Source organism: Patiria miniata, unplaced genomic scaffold (genome assembly GCF_015706575.1).
Source record: "Patiria miniata isolate m_02_andy unplaced genomic scaffold, ASM1570657v1 HiC_scaffold_6, whole genome shotgun sequence".
Classification (NCBI taxonomy): Eukaryota; Metazoa; Echinodermata; class Asteroidea; order Valvatida; family Asterinidae; genus Patiria; species Patiria miniata.
This window is the reverse complement of record NW_024037073.1, coordinates 16,194,204-16,213,404: the sequence shown is the minus strand read 5'-3', so window position 1 is coordinate 16,213,404 and position 19,201 is coordinate 16,194,204. Positions and strand designations below refer to the sequence as shown.

The 19,201-nt window shown below is 40.2% G+C and overlaps 1 protein-coding gene across 1 annotated transcript in view; it reads left to right on the top strand.

The window, feature by feature from the left end:
• Nucleotides 1-2,616: 2,616 nt before the first annotated feature.
• LOC119743131 (TELO2-interacting protein 1 homolog) overlaps nucleotides 2,617-19,201 on the top strand; it is a 36,434-nt gene continuing 19,849 nt past the window's right edge. Inside the window, exons 1-11 of the mRNA XM_038219496.1 lie at nucleotides 2,617-2,811; nucleotides 4,773-4,912; nucleotides 6,445-6,520; nucleotides 6,767-6,912; nucleotides 7,960-8,072; nucleotides 11,859-11,870; nucleotides 12,117-12,400; nucleotides 13,920-14,158; nucleotides 14,949-15,005; nucleotides 15,787-15,912; nucleotides 17,831-17,956. Coding sequence (XP_038075424.1) covers nucleotides 2,630-2,811; nucleotides 4,773-4,912; nucleotides 6,445-6,520; nucleotides 6,767-6,912; nucleotides 7,960-8,072; nucleotides 11,859-11,870; nucleotides 12,117-12,400; nucleotides 13,920-14,158; nucleotides 14,949-15,005; nucleotides 15,787-15,912; nucleotides 17,831-17,956 — 1,501 coding nt within the window. The 5' untranslated portion in view covers nucleotides 2,617-2,629. The remainder of the gene's footprint in view (nucleotides 2,812-4,772; nucleotides 4,913-6,444; nucleotides 6,521-6,766; nucleotides 6,913-7,959; nucleotides 8,073-11,858; nucleotides 11,871-12,116; nucleotides 12,401-13,919; nucleotides 14,159-14,948; nucleotides 15,006-15,786; nucleotides 15,913-17,830; nucleotides 17,957-19,201) is intronic.

Genomic DNA, 19,201 nt, shown 5'->3' with positions numbered 1-19,201 from the left:
GGTTCTACGGGGGGCGGGGGGGGGGGGGGGCTTTAGCCCCCCAAAAATTTGGTCCAGCCCCACCCCCCCCAAAAAAAAAACAAAAACCCTAAAAAAAAATGCACTAGCAAAATATAAGAATGTGACGTACATACGAACGGTCTCCCCTAAATAAATAGTCGTTAGAAGGGTGCGTTTGTACACTTTTAGTTAATTAAGTGTGACTGATTGTAAGATTCTATCGGCGCTCCCCATTGAAAATATGGCATGACCCCCCCCCCCCCCCCCACCCCCACCCCCACCCCACCTATTGATTATCAGAGGTCTAAGTGTCCGGAGAAAATAACCTGTCTGCATTTCAGCACGTCTCCCTGAAAATAATTATGGATCCACGCTGCTAGCCCCCCCCCCCCCCAAAAAAAAAAATAAAAAAATATTGGCTCCAGAATTAGAACCGCGCCTGCTGAATGTTATTTAAATGTTTGGGGTTTTTTTAATCAAATTTCTAATAGTCATAAACAAGATAAGCCATTATCTGTTGCAGTTCCATACCAGGTAATCCCCATCCTCAACTATAATTGACAGATTTATGCAGTGGGAAAACACCTTCCCAAATCCTTCGCCCCCCCCCCCCCCCTCCGACACGACCCAAATCCAAGCCACGCCTCTGCGCATCCAGCGCGTATGTTGTGCTATCCGACAACTGTTCGATAGATTTAAGTCATCAAACAGCCGTACATATGTGACATTCAAGATGGCGGCGCCCATGGTTCACTCGTGTTGAGACGAGTTCGAAGTTCCGTGGTAAGTAATTACATGTTTATGACATTTCCATGCTTGATTACCATATCTTTAGTATGTGTGTTTAGCAGAGGACTGTAACTTGAGTGTAAGAACATGTTTCTTGGATTTCACAAGGAAAGCGACATTGTAAAGATGATATTATTGTATTTTAAAACGAGGCACTGGCACTGTTTTTCTGTGGCAGTGAGTGTCACTACTGTCAGTGAGTCATGGCATTGCCCGGGCAGTGCCAGTTAAGTGTACTGGGCGATCGTGTAGTAGGGCCCGGTTCCTATAACTAGTATGAGTGAACAAATCCACTTATAGTACCAAACTAGTTGGCGACATTCTCAATAAACAGGTATGTCATAGATAGAGGGCAGGGGTTTGATTTTTTGAGGGAAATTTGGGGGTAAAATAAAATGGTAATCCTTACTTTTAAGTTTTAGGACCCCGTTCCTATATAAGCATGATAAGCTTACGAGCCTCACCAAATAACTGACTAAACATGCTAAATGACACTCTAAAGTGACATTTTGATATTTCTTGTCTTATATCTGAACAGTATGACCCGGCCTTCTTGAATATCAGCAGGTTTGATTTTGTGGAAAGAGGCTGGCAGGGATTTGATTTATGAGGGAAATTAAGGGGTAAAAAAAAAAGTTCCAGAGCCTTAAATCAGAAAAAAAAACCTAGAAAACACTCAGCCAAGACTGAACAATTCCCCGCCATATTGTCAGTACACCCAATAGAAATACCTGCATATCCACTGGACTTCTATATTTTATTGCACTTTTTCCCCACTCCCCCATAGTTTCAAATGGTCAAGTCCATTGACCTGTTGGTTTCAATGTTGTGTGCACTGTGCACTCATAGACTGCACGCTGCGTTACCCACATATGTCTCTACACATATCATGATATTCCCAAATACAAAACGGTGAAGAATCCTTTTTGTGGGGTGGCTTGTGCGTAAAGCGTTCGCCTCTCACCAAGGTGACCACGGTTCGAATCCTGGCCGTGGATCACATGTGAGTAGAGTTGTGCGTTGGTTCTCTCCTGTGCCACGAGGGTTTTTCTTTTGGCCCATCGGTTTTCCTCCCTCTGGAAAAATCAAACACTTTCGATCTCAGGCTGTGCTCCGTGGTCATACATGTATATGGGTTGATGTGGCCAGCAGCCATAGGCGCCTTTACGTGCCAGCGGCCCGACCACGTTGTAGCCGCGTCCTTCGCAATTCAGCATACCAGCTGCGAGTAATTATACATGTATATATTATTATTATAATTTATAAAAAGTTCTGCATCTAGACCCAGATCTGGATCACTTCCAAAATCTAATTGATTTGTACTTGTACCAAGGACCAACACTAAAAAAAAAAGTCAGAAAAATCTGTCCATAACTTCTTGAGTTATCCTGTTAACAGACAAACCAACAAACAAACAAACAAAAAAATAAACAAACCAACGCCGATAAAGCCAGAACCTCCTTGGCGGAGGTAATTAACTGTATGATTTTACAAGAAAGCCAAGGAAGAAAACTTGTACTATAATAACACAAAAACAATCAAATACTGATGCCATACATGTACATGGCTGCGTCTCGCACCTAGGTCACCTGGCTCTCAGTCCAACGCCTTAACGTTCGCTGGGGTCGTTGAGGTAGTTTATTATCTTTCTTAATGCGTACTTGTTTAAATGCATGTATGCACAGAGGAAAGCCGGTTCAAGAGCAGAACAAATGCGGAAGGGGTTCACAATACTTCATTAAAACTAACTTTTGTTTGCTCAATATTTCTATTGACAAGGTGTCAACAGTGGTCAAAGGAAAGTTTTTTTACCTCAAATTCAGAGTTCACAATTGGAAGGATGACGCAGTCGGCATTTGAACGGCTGAGGCCGATATGCGTGCGGCTGTCTAAGGAGCCGTCTAACGACGCCATCCAGCAGCTCAGGACTCTCCTGCAGAGGATGGATGAGGGAGCCCTTCAACCCTTCCAGCAGTACGTTCTGTTCCCTCTGCGACTGATACTCCGAGACCCCAAAAAAATGTAAGTTGGAATTGGAATTGGAAAAACAGTTGCTGAAAATGTTGTTTTAATTTAGAGGTATTACATCTGTGTTTGTTTGTTATTATTCGGCAATCGGCAGTTGGCCGAGATAGCCCACAACAGTTGATTTGTTTCCTGCAGGGTCCCTTGGTAGAAGATATAGAAAGAAATTACAGCTTTAGTGGTGGGAGGAAAACCCCAGAATCATACTCTAGGGAAAATCTTAGGCATCAGGCAAGGACTGAAAACCCAATCCACATATTGGCCCAGGCAGGATTTGAACCAGGGTCACTCTGCGGTGGAAGACGAGGAAAGTTCCACTACGCCAAACTGACTCCTCGTGATGAGTTGCCAATTAATGAAATGTCACTTGTTCAACAGGAGGCGCGTGCCCCTTATGCGTCCTTGCAAGAAGTTCTTAATGGGCCCAGGGAGGGCGCATGGGGGCATGCACAAGCTTTCTTGCATCAAGTTAAACAATGAGGAGGTTTGATCAGTTAAACAATGAGGAGGTTTGATCAGCGCACGTGTATTGGCAAATTTCTACTAGAAAGTGCCAAAAAGGTAGTTTGACTGCACATCGCCCGTTGTCCAACAGGGTCCTCTCCGTATCCAACATCTGGTATATCTGAGCGATGCAAATTTTATGCTACCCCACACGCCAGCCCAGTTGACTTTAGAAATTGTGACGTCATTTCGATCAGAAATGTGCACCAAGCTTGGTGATTGGTCAGTTTGGCTGACATGTTTTTGTAATGAAACAACAGCTTACGGTAGATCCGACAGAAGGCTCCCGCTGAATGGTCAGAATCAAGGACCTCTGGTCAGCTGACTTGTGATACTATATGTGCAAATGTGACATGCATCTTTGAACCACATCATGTAGCCCTTTTCACACTACCACCTTTCAACCCAGGTTGAACTTAACCCTGGGCGAACCCAGGGCTGTCCCAGGTTGAGCTTTTGATTTTTCAACGTCGGGTTAAACCCCCCATCGGTTTACACTTGTTTCTTCCAAACCAAGCTTATTTTGCTCAGTTACTGTCCTGTTTTGAACTCTTGCGAGACTTTCAACCTGGGTTGAAATTCTCAATCCTGGTCTGGAGTAGGGCTGAGTTCAACGCGAGAGTTCAGGTTTGACGCAGGGTTGGCACAGGGTTGAAATGTCACATTTTTCACCCCTGTGTCAACCCCAAGATTTGTCTATTGTAGTCAAGTGTCTCACAGTTCTGGCTGTCTGTTTGACATCAGGAAACATGGTTAACATATGGCAATTCTAGATTGAGCTTTCTCAATTATTTATCAGAGCTCATAAGGTAAGATTGGAAGACTATCCTTTGAAAGTACAAAGTACAGGGTAAGTAAAAAAAAATGAAACCCAAATGTCGGGACTATTGTTTTAGTAAAGTTCTGCATGTAGCACTTTCAAAATCTAGGATATGAAAGCCTAATTCATAAGCTGTCTTTCAGTACAAGAATCATTCAAATCACTTATGTACTTTTCAAGTTATGGAATTTCAAACACAACCACCGTTTTAAAGTTCTGTCCACAGTTCATAAAAAAGTGTGCGTTCTTTCAGCAAAACGAACACAATTCACACACAACCCCATTCGTTTTGCTGAAAGAACACTTACCTTTTTGTGATTCGTGGACCGGACTTTAAAACGGTGGTTGTGTTTAAAATTCCCCAACTTGAAAAGTACATGAGTGATTTGAATGATTCTTGTACTAAAAGAAAGCTTATGAATTTGGCTTTCATATCCTAGATTTTGAAAGTGCTACATTGTACCTGCAGAACTTCACTAAAACAGAAGTCCTAACATTTAGGTTTCATTTTTTTTTGCACTCATCCTGTATATGCATTTGTTGCTTTGTAATTTTTGGGTTGTTATTTAAATGCATCACGTACCTGCAGTATGTCATATGGTTTATGTTGACAATCCTTACTACTTTTCCACAGGCCCGCCGGTTGCTGTGAGAATGCCCTGGGGTGTATCGCCAAGATCTTCTCCTGCACTACAGTCAGTGACTGGCAGGTCTTCTCTGATTTCTTCTCCACCCTCTGTATTCTCATCAGCCCGCAGGCCAACTTTGGGCAAGGTGAGTTCTTGCCACGGCTTGAACAGCTTGAAAGGAGACTAAACCTGTCTAATTAGAAAACTTCAATAGGGCTCGTTCAGTGACAGCCATTTCTGCAGGAGAAGTGCTACTGCATATTTTCAGCAATCTAACACGCATTGCGCAGTGCTGAAAATGTTCCAAACATGTGCGTTTGTTGCACAAAATGCGCGTTTGTTATTCAAGTTGACGCTCCAAATGCCGATGCACGTGGATGGTCTGTAGGAAATGACGTCATTTGAACGAGACCTATCGAGATTCCTGCATCACAGTGAATTTATTATTGCAGTTAAACCAGTTTGCATCGGAGGATGTGATAACACGCACTGGCTGTTTTTACACACAGGCACGGCTGACGGGATTGCCTCGATTGCCTTGACTCGCCTCCAGTTGACCTCTATTAAAACATGCTAATCCCTCGATGCCTTTTGTACAAACGGTAAAGTCTGTGGAGGTGGACCATGTGTTGATCTTGAATTGACCCTTGTGCACGGCTTTTTGTTGTACAATTTACGCTCCAGTGCACACCCTGGAGAATTGAAGCAAGACGTTTCGGCAAGAAATATTGTACAAATACAGGGTGGTTCAAAAAAAAGGACACCCACTTTTGACAGCTATTTTCACCTATTTTTAAAAATTATTTTTCACTGTCGATTAGTAGCTATTAAAGTACTGGCCTTTAAGCAAATGTGACGAAAAAAATTGTTGCATTTGCTCATTTTGTCGTTGAGCTATGCTAATTTAAACATTTCATGTGGGAAAACTAGTTTGTCCACGAAGGTATACATTGCCTTTGCTTGACTGAGCTCAGCTATTGGAGCTTTATTTGAAAGGGCATGACATTTGATTGTTATGTTATGTAATGTTATGCAAGAATGAACTTAAGCCGACAGCTCATTGAGTAGATGATCTTAACACTGACATAATAATTGGACAGCTTCAATAAAAGTTACCAGGGCAAAATATATTTTGGTGGGAAGGTTTTTTATATTTTTATGAACTACGAAAACGTCCAATTTACATAGAATAACCCGTGGGCAAGACAGATTTTGGTGACTTGTATTCAAATTAGCATAATATCACTATTTTTGCGACTTTTACTAAGTTTTTTCACCATGCATGATTAAAGGCCTATACTTTACTAATATGTGAAAAAACATTTAAAATAAGTTTATTAAGTAGGTGGAAATTGCTGTCGAAAGTGGGTGGCCTTTTTTTTTAATCCCCCTATACTGTTGAAATGACGCTTGCGAATCAGTATTTGTGCCGTTGGGCTGTATATCAAAAATTGGCTTGAAAATGTTGCCTTTTGCGAAAATCAAAATTTGCGGCACAAATAATCCCGGCGTGCAGAACTGTGCACGGTGCAGTAGCCCAATATTTCTAAATGTCTCATTTTTTTTTTGAAAATTTATAACAGTGTTTATTACCAAAAGGTGACTTCTTGGGAATAATATTGATAACATTCAAATAGTCTTTTCTTCCCCAAATCACGCTATTAAATCTGTTTATAGTTTCAGACCAGGCGGAAGAGTTCAAATTAGCGGTAATCTTGTGCTTTGAGGAATTACTAAAGAGTGCTTCAGACACGTAAGTAAACCTAAGCTGAAGTATAGTCATTTGACTTGTGATATATGCAACTTCACTTATCACCATTCACGAAAACATATTAATCAGAAAAATATCTTTTATCAAAATTTATCTAAAGTAGTTTTTCAGAGGTCCTTAAGTTTAGCTAATCAATTACTGAGGCAAAAAAATGGTTTGCAATTTTAATAGTTTGCAGATTTTAAAGACATTTTATGCTTTCATTTTTTGGATCCTTTTTCTTGTCAGTGTCCTGAGTCGCTTGTACAGCCCTGAATTCCTCCCGGCAGTGGGCCATGCCGTTTCTGTTCTGCTGGGACTGGCCGAGTTGGAAAAACTTAAAGATCTGAGGGTCAGGTCCATGACATGTCTGCAGCATCTTGCCCAATGCTCAGGTATGTTTACAAAGTGCCAGGATCAGGAGACCCAATGCTTAGATCAGGTGACCTAACGCCCAGGTCAGGTGACCCAGTGTTCAGGTCCGGAGACCCAGTGCCCAGATCAAGTGACCCAGTGCCCATGTCAGGTGATCCATCGTTCAGGTCAGGAGACCCAATGCCAAGATCAGGTGACCTAGTGCTCAGGTCAGGTGACCCGGTACTCAGGTTAGGGGAGACCGGAGACCTGACCTCATTACATAGGTGAATATAAGAAAAGGCAATGACCTCTATCTTACTTCCGTCAACATCTTATTGGTTACTGAGTGACTTGACAATTGTTCGTATGCCCGACAATTTATAAATTGAATTATGTTGACCCCGATGTCATGTCAACCAGACAATCGACGGGCTGACTGGTATCAGCCTTAAAATGACTGTCCAGTGCTCAGGTCAATTAACCCAGTTCTTAAGTCAGGTGACCCAGAGCTCAGGTCAGGTGATCCAGAGCCCAGGTCAGGTGAACCAATGCTCAGGTCAGGTGACCCAGTACTGTGGTTTATTTGCCAAGTGCCCTTGCCAGTTGACCTAGTTTGTTTAGGTCAGATGACTTAATTTCCAGGTAAGTTGACTTAATTCCCAGGTCAGTTGACTTACTTCCAGGTCAGGTGACTTAATTCCCAGGTCAGTTGACTTAATTCCAGGTCAGTTGACTTAATTTTCAGGTCAGTCAACTCAATTCCCAAGTCAGTTTGCTATGGGCTCAGGTCAGCTGACAGAGTGTTAGAGTCAGTTGGCCATATAGTGCTCAGCTAAGTAGACACATTGCTCAGTTCAGTTAACCCTTGTCCCAGGTAAGTTGACCCAGTGTTCATGTCAGTCGACCCAGTCATCAGGTTAAAACGCATTATCTTACAACAATTTGTAGCTCATACATATTTTCAATGTGAAAAAATGTTAATGTCAAATTGTCTTCAAAATGGACAACTATTGTAGTCGGCTATCAGCTACAGTGCAACATCATCTGAACCTGTAATTTTGAGACTGAATTGTATCTTTACTTAGGTGGAGAATCCACCAGCAACACCGACCAAGCCAGAGCCTGCCTTGCCTCATTCCTGCCAGGCATCACCCTGGCACTCAGTAGGGCCATACTGGGTGACCCCAAACAGGGCCAGGTAGGAACCACATACATACCCCTCCTCCTGACACTTAAACACTGGAGCATTGGCCGCACCCATGAAATTCTCTGACACCATGCCTCGAGACCCCCAATTAATCAACTTGGCACTCAGCCAGGTCCTACTTGGTGACCCAAACAGGGCCAGGTAATTTTGTTCCTCCCCCCCCCCCCCCTCGGTACCTGGTACCTCCTCCTCCTGGGCTGCCCCAACCTAGACATGCTAGATGTAGGATTTTCCTTTTTTCAGGTGACCAAATCCCCACCCCTGGGGCAAAATTGAAGTGGCAATCTCCAACAACATACACATACATGGATAGAGTGCCTAATAGTGGTAGCCGTCCCCCTTTAGTGTGCCAATGGTGGAACAATTGTTCGGGAGTGACCAGAATCCCCACCCTTGGGCTTGAAAAACATGACCAAACCCCGACATAAGACCTGGGGCACGTGGGGGGGGGGACGACTGATAGTTACATAAGGACTGCGTCAACATCCCCCTTTCCTCCTAACTCCTGAACTGTTGAGCAGCAGCCACAACCATGAAATGTTGGGGTGCTGGATGCTCATATGTACATGTACTTTGCAATATTATAACACCCTAATGTTGAGCCATATGTTAAACTTATATCTCGTCTTACACCAACCAAATTCCTCATTATTTGATAATACCTTGTATTGGAACTCTGAGGAGGTCATTACAGCCGACCATAAATCTCTCAGTAAAAAAATGGTTTCATCTGAAGTCGTTATAGAGGTTTAAATTAAAAATGAAGAACAGTCAATACTGTTTTCTTTTTGAAGACCATTTATTGTCATGTGTTCAAACTTGGCACCTTAATTCTGTGGGGAAAAAACAAGAGCAAAACCGCCAGAGAACAATTTTGTTTTGATCTAAGCTAAAAGGACTTTCAACTGTGCAGATCAGAGACTTCACGAGATGTGCGATTGTACACATAAATGATTGCGGCCTTTCACCCGGCATTTACAACTCGTTGTTATTCAATATCTAAATCGCATTCCAGACATTCAAAATTTTACTTTCGTTCTTTATTTTTTTTTTTGTTATAATGGAAACCCGTCATCAATCATTATGGGTAGGTGGTAGATATTAAATCATCGTGTCTGATTACGGAGGGTGAAACAAAATTTGGTCAAAAGGGCTTTGTACTTAGGGGGTTTTAAAGTGGTCACCAAATCCATACTTCAACTTGAGAAGAAACTTTTGCTATGTTTTCTTTCTCTACTGCTGAAATGTTCCTTCTTTATAAGATGCTTTGTTGGATTTGTAACAATCCTAAAAAAAACTTTCAGCAGTGACTGTCAATATATTCAGGCAGAGCCAGTGACATCCTGGAGCAGTGCAGAAGATTTCAAGTATAATCAAGGCCTAAATCCTGCAAGATCTTCCATTTTGCAAAGATGATTTTTGAGGATTTGGGAACTTTAGGGTTAAGGTGTTTTATTTTTTATTGAGTCATCTATCAAGTTAGTTTGTGATACCTTATCACAAATATTTTGTGGTTGTATCAATATACAAAGACATTTGCATAATTCTTTGGTATGCTCACATTAGCTAACTTTTGAATGGCCTCTTGATGATACATTCTGTGATAAATATAAAAACAAAAAAATCCATATTTTCTTGAGACAGATTTGTGGAGTTTGTGAAAATTTGTTAATAAACTCATGCTCAAAATACACAACTTGCCACACATACAAAAATGGAAACCTGGATGTGAAAACACTGTACATCTTTTGTGAGACTACATTCCCAGATTAAAGATAAAATACAACATTTGCAAGCATCGAAAAAATAACTACCAAGTTTTTGTAAAATACTTTACAGGATGTTGGTAAATGACAGTCTAAAGCGTCCTGTAAAATTATGGCACCTGGTGTGAAGTCATTTTCAAGTAAATGGCATTTTTGTATACATTTCCAAAGGTGGTCGGCCGACCACCGTTGGAAAAACCGAACTATTTTTCAACTGCTGCTCCAAATTGACCATTTTTTTTTTCAGTCCAAATTTTGTTTGCTATTGGTTGTATGTTCATGAATGGGGGCAGGCCAGCTAGACTGGTTCTCTTACCGTACAATTTTCCGGCATCTATAAATTGATCCATTTAATTTTCAGTGGAGTCAGGGAACCAGACTACTTGAACATTTTTGTTTTCCTTGGTTTTTCCAGCATTTTCGAACACAAAACTTCAAACATGTCAGCGTAACATTATTTGATCTATTTTACTAAGCCCTCAAATAGCTCATTTCTGAAAATCAAAGCAAAAGCCAATGATGTATATTCCCTTTAAGCTTGTTTCTGCTGCTGACAATAATGTTGTGTGAAACTTGCAAGGCAACTTTCTAACTACAGGTATTCATGTGACCTTTAGATTACCCAAGAATTAATTTACAGCCGTATTCTCTTTCCGACGTACAACTTTGTCAATACTGAACTTGCATCCTGGTTGAACCCCTTCTCACTTACAAAACACTCGTAAATTCTCAGCTTTAGCATTTTTTATTCTGGGATGTCTTTGTCTCTGTTTGTTGAATTATTTATTTATTTACTTTTTTGGTTTACATGTGGAATCCATTTCATATGTCAGTGAAATTTATGGAGAGACAGTTTCAAGAGAGGTCCTTAACCTGTCAAGATGATCAATTTCAAGGCAAAAGACAATGACCTCATGTTGTTTTTATCGTGATTCCTTATCTTGAAACTGTTGTCATGTTGTACTAAAATTGTCTTTTAAAAGCTATTGAATAATGTTGTCTTTAGGAACAATGTGCACTTTTTTTGGTGTGATTGCTAATGTCTGGACAACTATACTTTTGGAAAAACAATTGGTTTTTAATAGTATAAAAAAATAACTTGTAAGGCCAAAAAAAAAAATAAGTCGGTCTCTGGTCAGCGCGCGCGTCGATTTTAATCATGCGCGTCAATCTTTTTTTTTTCCAAAATGTTCCGCGGTAGCTCCAACAGCGCCCTCTATTTCCGCACCTCCTCAATTTTTTTTTACCAAAGAGCACCAAGGAATGGGAAATTGCACCAAGGCAAATGATCGAAAGCACCAAGGCAAATTATGGAGGACACCAATGTACATGAGGACACCAAAAAAGCAAAATAGTACCCACCTTATCTGTACAATCCAAGCTTGAAGAAAAAAAAAAAAAAAAAAGCCGCGTGGCCGCGTCAATTCCGGAACTTTGGTCTGACCAGAGACCGAATATTTTTTTTTTTTGGCCTAATGCTTGTATAGTGCTTTCCATCGTATCACAATCTCAAAGCACTATAATAATTATTCCCTGTTTATCAGGTCACGCAACCACGCGGCAGCCGATATCGGCACATATTGGGTCCTCTACCCGCACAGGTACCCATTCATACTCCTGGGTGGAGAGAAGCAATTGTAGTTAAGTGTCTTGCCCAAGGGCACCAACACCATGTTCCTGGTAGGATTTGAACCCATGTACCATATACATGAGTCCAACACCGTAACCAGTTGACCATGGCATTCTACCTGGTAGATAGATCTTCTCAAAATCATCGATACATTTATCCATAACTAGTTGAACTTTCTTCAGACTTGACACATTATAAAGAAACCTTAACTCTAAGAATGTTTTTTTTAATTATTGTGTGACTGTGTCCAGTTGTTGCTAATTTTGTTTCCTGAATTGAAATAAATAATTTAACAGCAATTTTGATTTCTTTTCTTTTTCCCTCCTGTTCTGCGAATGAACCATCATGTAAAATTCTGTGGTGTTCATCTGCGAACATCAGAAAGTCACTACTGTAAGTTCTTAACTTTTCAAATTGTTCAGATTAAAATATATAGAATATATTTGCATTATGGTTTGAAAACAATATCATCCAATTTTGATATTCATTGTACACAATTTTTTTGAAAGTCTCATTTTTGCATTTGGTAAAATACTGTGACTTGCTGTTATCCACAATGCCAAAACATACTCCATTTTTATCAACATGTACAATTCCTGTTTGAAAAGTCTTTGGTGGTTTCTGTGTTATTTTTCTAAGACTGCAATCCACACCTGGTCTAAAATTGTTGCCATGGTGATGGGCGACTTGCACTCACCCAGCCAATCAGATGAAAACAGTAAGTGCCCATCACCAAAGGAGGGTGTGGCCAACAGTCCAGGAAGAGATCTATTGGTTAAAAGAACACCAGAGTGGGTGGAGTCAACAGCGAAGAAACTGGACATCCTGATTGGTCGGCTTGTTACCATGGCAACTAACCAGAGCTGGAAGATCCGCCTCACAATGGTGGCATTTTCAGAAGAACTTCTATTCAGTTGCAAAAGGTATAGTGTGATTAATAATGAAAGAATTGTTCACTTTAATAAGACTACAAATTACAAATTGAGTGTAACTCCCTGTAAGCGTCTGTAATTTTCTGAGGATAAACTTAAGTTATGGTTCCTCTTCAAATTGTGGCACATGTCCCTGAGCAGGATATTTTACTGCAATGCTTTTCTGTACCCATTTACAAATGAAAACTAGAGAGGATAGAGATTCAGAAGGACCCCCAAGAATTTTAATTAGTAAATCAATTATTAAGAAAGTGACCGGAGAACGTGCAACCTCCGCATTGCCACTCCAGTGTTCTACCAACTGAGCTATCCATCCAGGTTCAAACCTCTCTCCTGTCAATTTCTTTGTTCAACTTTAAAATTGTTATAATGTACCTAGTCAGTTTTCTCTTTGTGGTTTATTTTTTTTTTAAATTCATAAAAACAAATTATGTTGACTGGTGCCCAATTTTGTCAATGTCTTAGACATTGACGAAATGGAGAACCGCCAACGTAGGGCTGGATAGCTCAGTTGGTAGAGCACCGGAACAGCAGTCCGGAGGTCGTAGGTCCTAATCCCGCTCCAGTCAGTATCTTTGTTTAACGTTAAAAGTATTGTAATGCATCTGGTAGGCCGCCATCAATATTAGTTACGACATGAGCTGAAGAAATTGCTTTACAATTGGGAGTAGGAGTTTCAGTTGCTCTGGCCCTATGTATCCACTGTATATTGCTAGTTTTATGTATTTTATATCCTTTGTCACTTTGCTTTTGTGCCTGTTTTTTCATACTGTATTATTAAGGGAATAAATATGTGCTTGGCCAATTTTAAACAAGTGCGTTTACATCCGGCTTGGGGCATGGACGCGGATAATGGCCCAAGCCAAACATGATCGGTGAGCAGGCCCCATGCTGGTTTTAAAAGTACTTCTTTATTATGGGCCAAGCACATATTTATTCCCATTCACATACATTTCGGTCAAAAAATCAAAAACAAGTACAATATTATAAATTTCCAACGAATTTGTTAAACAGTTTTACTTCATGTTTTGCTAAACACCCCTCTTGTTATGTTTATTGTATGTGCCTCTTGCGAATATGGTATGTGCCTTTTGAGAATTTAAAACTCTTATGAAATACGGACTCATTGGTAGAATTGTGCATGCCTAAGTGACAATTGGGAATGTTCAACCAATAAAAGGGTAAAAGGGACCAGATTTTGTAGGATTCCAAAATTCATGTGACACCTGGAAAAAACGTTTAAACCAGTTTTATCCACCATTTAAAACCACCCACTGGACAGGCTCCTGACCAATAGGAATGGGTAAACTGTCTAAGGTTTTTATGAATAACAAAATACAAGCCATATTCTCCCCTGTGTTTCATCTTTTTTTTTAGCTGAAAACTTACGTATTCCCCCAGTGTTTCATATTTTTTTTAGCTGAAAACTTACACAATTAAACATTACACAATTTTTTTTCCTTTGATTTTACATGTAAGGTATATTTTCTTTCTGTTGCATCCATTCTAGCTCACTGTCTGCCAGCGTTCCAAAACTCCTGGAGCTCCTCGTGTCGCTCATTGGCGACGAATATGACCAGGTGGCTGAGCGGTGCAGGAGGATACTGGAGACATTTGCCCAGGCACACATGGGAGGAGATGGGGAGGGGGACGGGGTGGGGGATGGGGTGGGGAAACCCCTGGTGGAGCTACTGGAAGAGAATCTACACTCGCTGATGACTGCCCTGCCCAGGCTAATGAGGACAGCAGGTGATCTCATTTGCATAGTTAATTAATTCATTGATACATATTCCATTCAACTTAATTGGAGAGTCAGGTTGGTGCAGCGGGACTTTCCTTGCCTTCCACCGATGAGACCCGGGTTTGAATCCCGCCTGGGCCAACATGTGGATTTTTCCCAGAATATTTTTCTGGGGTTTTCCTCCCACATCTAAGAGTAAGACTGTAATGTCTTTTTAGTGTCTCCTCTCTACAGGTTTCTGCAGGCTTGTGAGCTAATCTGTGGTTTCATTACCAAAAATAAATAATAATAATAATAATTACCCTGGATTGGACATTTGGGAGACATTCCCATAGACTTGTGCACAACATTTTTCAAACTTAAATGTGCACTAACCCAATATTCCCTTGTCCCTTTTCCACGAATTTCGGTATGTTTATTAATTAGACCACAAGCAACAAATATAACCTAATTGCGACAATAAAATTGTGCCTCTAAAGGGGGGCTGAAAATGTCTCCCTAATGACCGATGTCTCCCATCGTGCAAAGAAATTACAATAACGTGTCTTCTTAATGGTACCTTTACACGTATAACTCTATAGACGACCGTCTAACAACAAGCACAGATATTGTTAATCAAAACACCTGCTTAAGTAGCATTTTGGGTAGTTTTTTTTTGGGGGGGGGGGGGTATCTACAATTAGAAAGGGATATAGGTCCACTCACAGTCCTGCGTAGAATGTAATCTCAACATTGCACCTGTTTTTGTACAATGTATAAATGTAACAGATTTTAAACAACAATTTGTTTTCTTTTCAGATGATGCTACAAAGCTGGCAAGGCTAAACCTGGTTATTGGATACCTGAAACTTCTTGGTAAATAAACAATTCAGCGCGTATCTCCCTTCTGTTTTTTTTTCCCTTTAATTAATTGTGGAACAGCCCACATTTCTAAGGCCTGTTCTAGATGCCGAGCTACCGCTGCCCTGAACTCAATTAATTAGACTTTTGAATTTGGCACGGCGATAGCACAGCGTTTAGAACCGTTTGGATCGGCGAATTGAATTTTGGCACGGCACCATCGGTCAGGGAGAAAGTGCTGCCGCCCTATCATTGTTCCAAATGGCAGGTGCACAGCACAGTTCTAAACGCCGTGCCATTGCCGTGCCAAACTCAATTCAATTCAAAGTTGGGGCAAACATTTTAGGAATGCGCATGCTCACAATGATCTCTCTTGCGTCCGCATATCGGGGAGGGAAATTGGCGCGAATAGTTTGATCGCGTTGAAAGTTCATTGAACGGCTGAAACTGCTTTAACCTGGCCCTTTACTCCAGATGTATTTAGGTTTGATTATTACATTCCGCGTTTAGAGTAACTGCATGTGCTATAGACGAGCTATTGCCGCACTCATTTCAATTGAGTTCAGCGTCTAGAACGGGCCTTATAAAGCAGGAGGTATTGGGTTTGAATCTCACTTGAGCAGTCTTCAGAGGTGTCACATGTTTCTTACAATCTCCGGCCAATGACCATATATAAAGTGCTGAAAGAACAACATCAAGCCCTTGTATCGAAATATTTACATCACACAAACTCAAAATAATATATTCTCCACAATTCCCCTTTGTGTTCTTCTCTTTCCTACCTGACATATCCCAGGTCCTAGGATCTCATCACTGCTTCACTCAGTCTCCCATCTCAGACGTCTGTCCCTGGCACTCATCCAAGTCTTGGAGCTTGACCTCAGGGACGTCAAGATACTGGAAGAGGCAACTCCGCATCCAGGTATTAAACATTGTGATTAATTTAACCCTTACCTCCCCAACTCCATCAAAATCCATTCCCCTATTTTGCGGATTATGGTAGGCAAGCCATGAGTACCAAGTCCATCAAAATCCACCTACAGCCTGTCTCAAAAAAAATGGTACAATCAGAAAAAAAAATTGGTTAAATATGAAATTTCAAAATAAGTCATTCTTACTTGGCATAATATTAAAGAACAAAGACTGGGCTTTCCAATAGTGTTTGTTTGATCTTATTTGCTTTTGTCAATTCAGAGATATAATCAATTTAGTGCGATACACCAAAATCGATTTTGTGCCACTTTTATGCATGGGCAAAGTTGTTTCGAGTACTGTGCCATGCTGTCTTGAAGCTCACACCCAGAAAGTGGCACAAACTCGATTTTTGTGTTCCGCAGTAAACTGGAGTTATCTCTGGATTGACAAAAGCAAATGAGATGAAACAAAAAGTATTGGAAAGCCTGGTCTTTTTTCTTTAATGTGATGCTCAAAACGACTTACTTATGTTGAGATTTAATATAAAAAAAAAAAAATCGTTTTCGATTGTACCATTTTTTTTGAGAGTGTAGTGGTAGTCTAGTCTTGTGGTGTATTTCAGCGGATTTGGTCCTAATACATTATGTGAAGACTTGGTCCAGTACTTGGTAAAAGACACTAGGGAGTTAGGGTTAACCCTTGCTCTGTGTATGTCATTTTTGTGAGTCAGCCAGATGTACCAATTATCATAGTGGAATGCATTTGAGGAAGCAGTACCTACAGCCAATTTCATGAAACTTTGCGCAATGGCATTACTCCACTTGCGCATAAATTTCAAACTTCTTGTCATTGTATACAAATGTATCAACTCTATGGCACCTTCATATCTCCAAGAACTCATCTCTTTCAACACATCTGTCTATGCCACCCGGTCATCATTTGACAAAACACGTCTCCATAACCCCCAAACTAAGTCGCGTACTGGAGATTGTGCCTTTCAAGCCGCTGCTCCCCGGCTGTGGAATTCCCTTCCCCGTAACATCCGGGAAGCCAACACACTTCAGCTCTTCAAAAATAGACTCAAAACCCATTTATTTGTTTCATCATGCCATATGTTATTTTGCTTGTATAGTTTTTTTTTGTATCTGTATCAATGCATTTTTTGTTTGTATCTTTAATTATTTTGTCAGCTTTTGTAAAGCGCTCCGATCTTTGTGGGGCGCTATAAAAAATGCCTATATGTATGTATGTATGTAACAATTGATTGATTAAGTTGTGCAACATTTCACGATGCGCAACATTTTAATTAAGTCACACTTCATGAAAGTTGCACAATACGTCAGTCCGCGACTTGCACAGCAAAGTATGGCGTAACTTGCGCAATCATTTTAAGTGGCGTAATTTGTGGCGTAGTGACTGAAAATGACCTATTTTACTAGCATATCGTGATCGTCATGGAGCCTGTTATTGCAAAATTTATCAACATTGATACATTAGACACTCACATCTTTGTGTTTGAGGTTTCATGAATTGCTATTTTACTTGTGACAGGAGTTTTAGAGTTGGCACACGATTCCGAAGAAAGTCAGACAAAACTATTTTCAAAATGGCGGGCGAAGGTGTTCCAACAACTGTTTCGTGAACAAACAAAATAATACACAAACAGCCGTCAAAAATGTGGTTATTGTCCTCGTCCAAGATATTTAAATTATTTAAATGTTGAATATTTACACATGCATACATTATGGATTGGCCAATCAGTCTGAAGGAAGGAGAAATTGTCACAGCAAATGGCAACCAATCAAAGTTCAGGAACCAGTCATTGATTTTTGTTTAGACACATATCAGGCGACAGTTCTAGACCAATCAAATCAAAAGAAAAACAAAGGAATTACAAATTTGAATGTAATTTGTTTATTTTTTAGAATCAGCAGCATGTGCTATGAAGGCCTTTCATTATTGCCAGGCCAGGCGGAAATATTTCAAACATTTTGCTGATGATAGAATCTACAAGGCAATAGTGCAGGTCTGTCATCTACTGGGAAAACATGGTACGTGATATCTTCTTCTATAAACTCATAATATAGGTTTTCCCGCACAAATTAAAACTTTTTTCATTCTTAGTCATGAACGGTTTACTTCAATTTCGTCTTGAAAATTCATGATCTTGCATACCTCATGTTCAATTTCGTCTTTGGTTGCTCATTTTCACACTTTGTTCAAACAATTTCATACCTTAGCCATACTTTTTTGTGAAAGACAATTCAATTTCGTTGTCTGCAGTTGCCGAACGTACGATAGATAAAGTAATTTCATCATTTTGTGATCAATGTTATATAAATTTCATTCGAATTAGTCTCATGGTTGTATGCTTTCTTTGGTATTTTTACGTTTGTGCATGGTTGTACCAGTGTGCGCATTCCTCTGATGAATTTCGATTGAAAATTTCTTGAAATCGACAAATTCAATCCTTACATTATCATGATCATCAGGTGAGACAAATACCATTGAACTATGACAAAATCGAGTGGACAACTGTTGAAAATGATCGTTGATCGTTTGGAATGACCAATGACTAAATTAATTGTAGCATTTGCGCGTTCCAGTCTTCTCTAAACAAAATTGAAGTTAACCGTTTATGAATTTGAATGAAGAAAGTTTTAAAATGTGCGAGAAAACCTATATCACCACATATTCGTATGGTGTTTTATGCTTACACTAAGGCCAAAAGAAAAAAATAGTTCTGTTTGGGCGATTAAATGGCATTCGAAAACAGGGTAGATATAGGTAGGGAATTTGGGTTTTTTGGGGGGGAGGGGGTTGGAGGGGGGAGGCAATTTTTGTTGTGTGTGATCATCTGGAGGCGTCTATGTGTAGTCGAGGGTAAAAGAGAGTAACCGTTGGCCTGGGTGTTTTTTTTTCTCAAAAAAAAAAAAAAATAGGGTAGGGGCTGTCAGAATAGGGTAGGTAGGGAAACGGGAAGCAGGAAAAAAAAATTTGTGCCTAATTCTTGTTAATTCAAATTGATGAAACATTTACAGAGAACGTTATGGCCACACAAGTTCAATAACATCATAACCACCCATGCGCTGATTTGTCAGAATACAAATTTATTGGCCAGTATTTTGGTAAAATTGCTCCAGTTTTTAAGCACATCTGTTTATCAATCTACCTTGCAGTACAAACTGTATGTATGCCCAGACTGTAAACAGGTCCTTAAAGTTATAGTCCATCATTTGTAATTTGTGCATTTTGTTCGTTTGAAGCAACAAAAGTGCTCAAAATCTAAAGAAGGG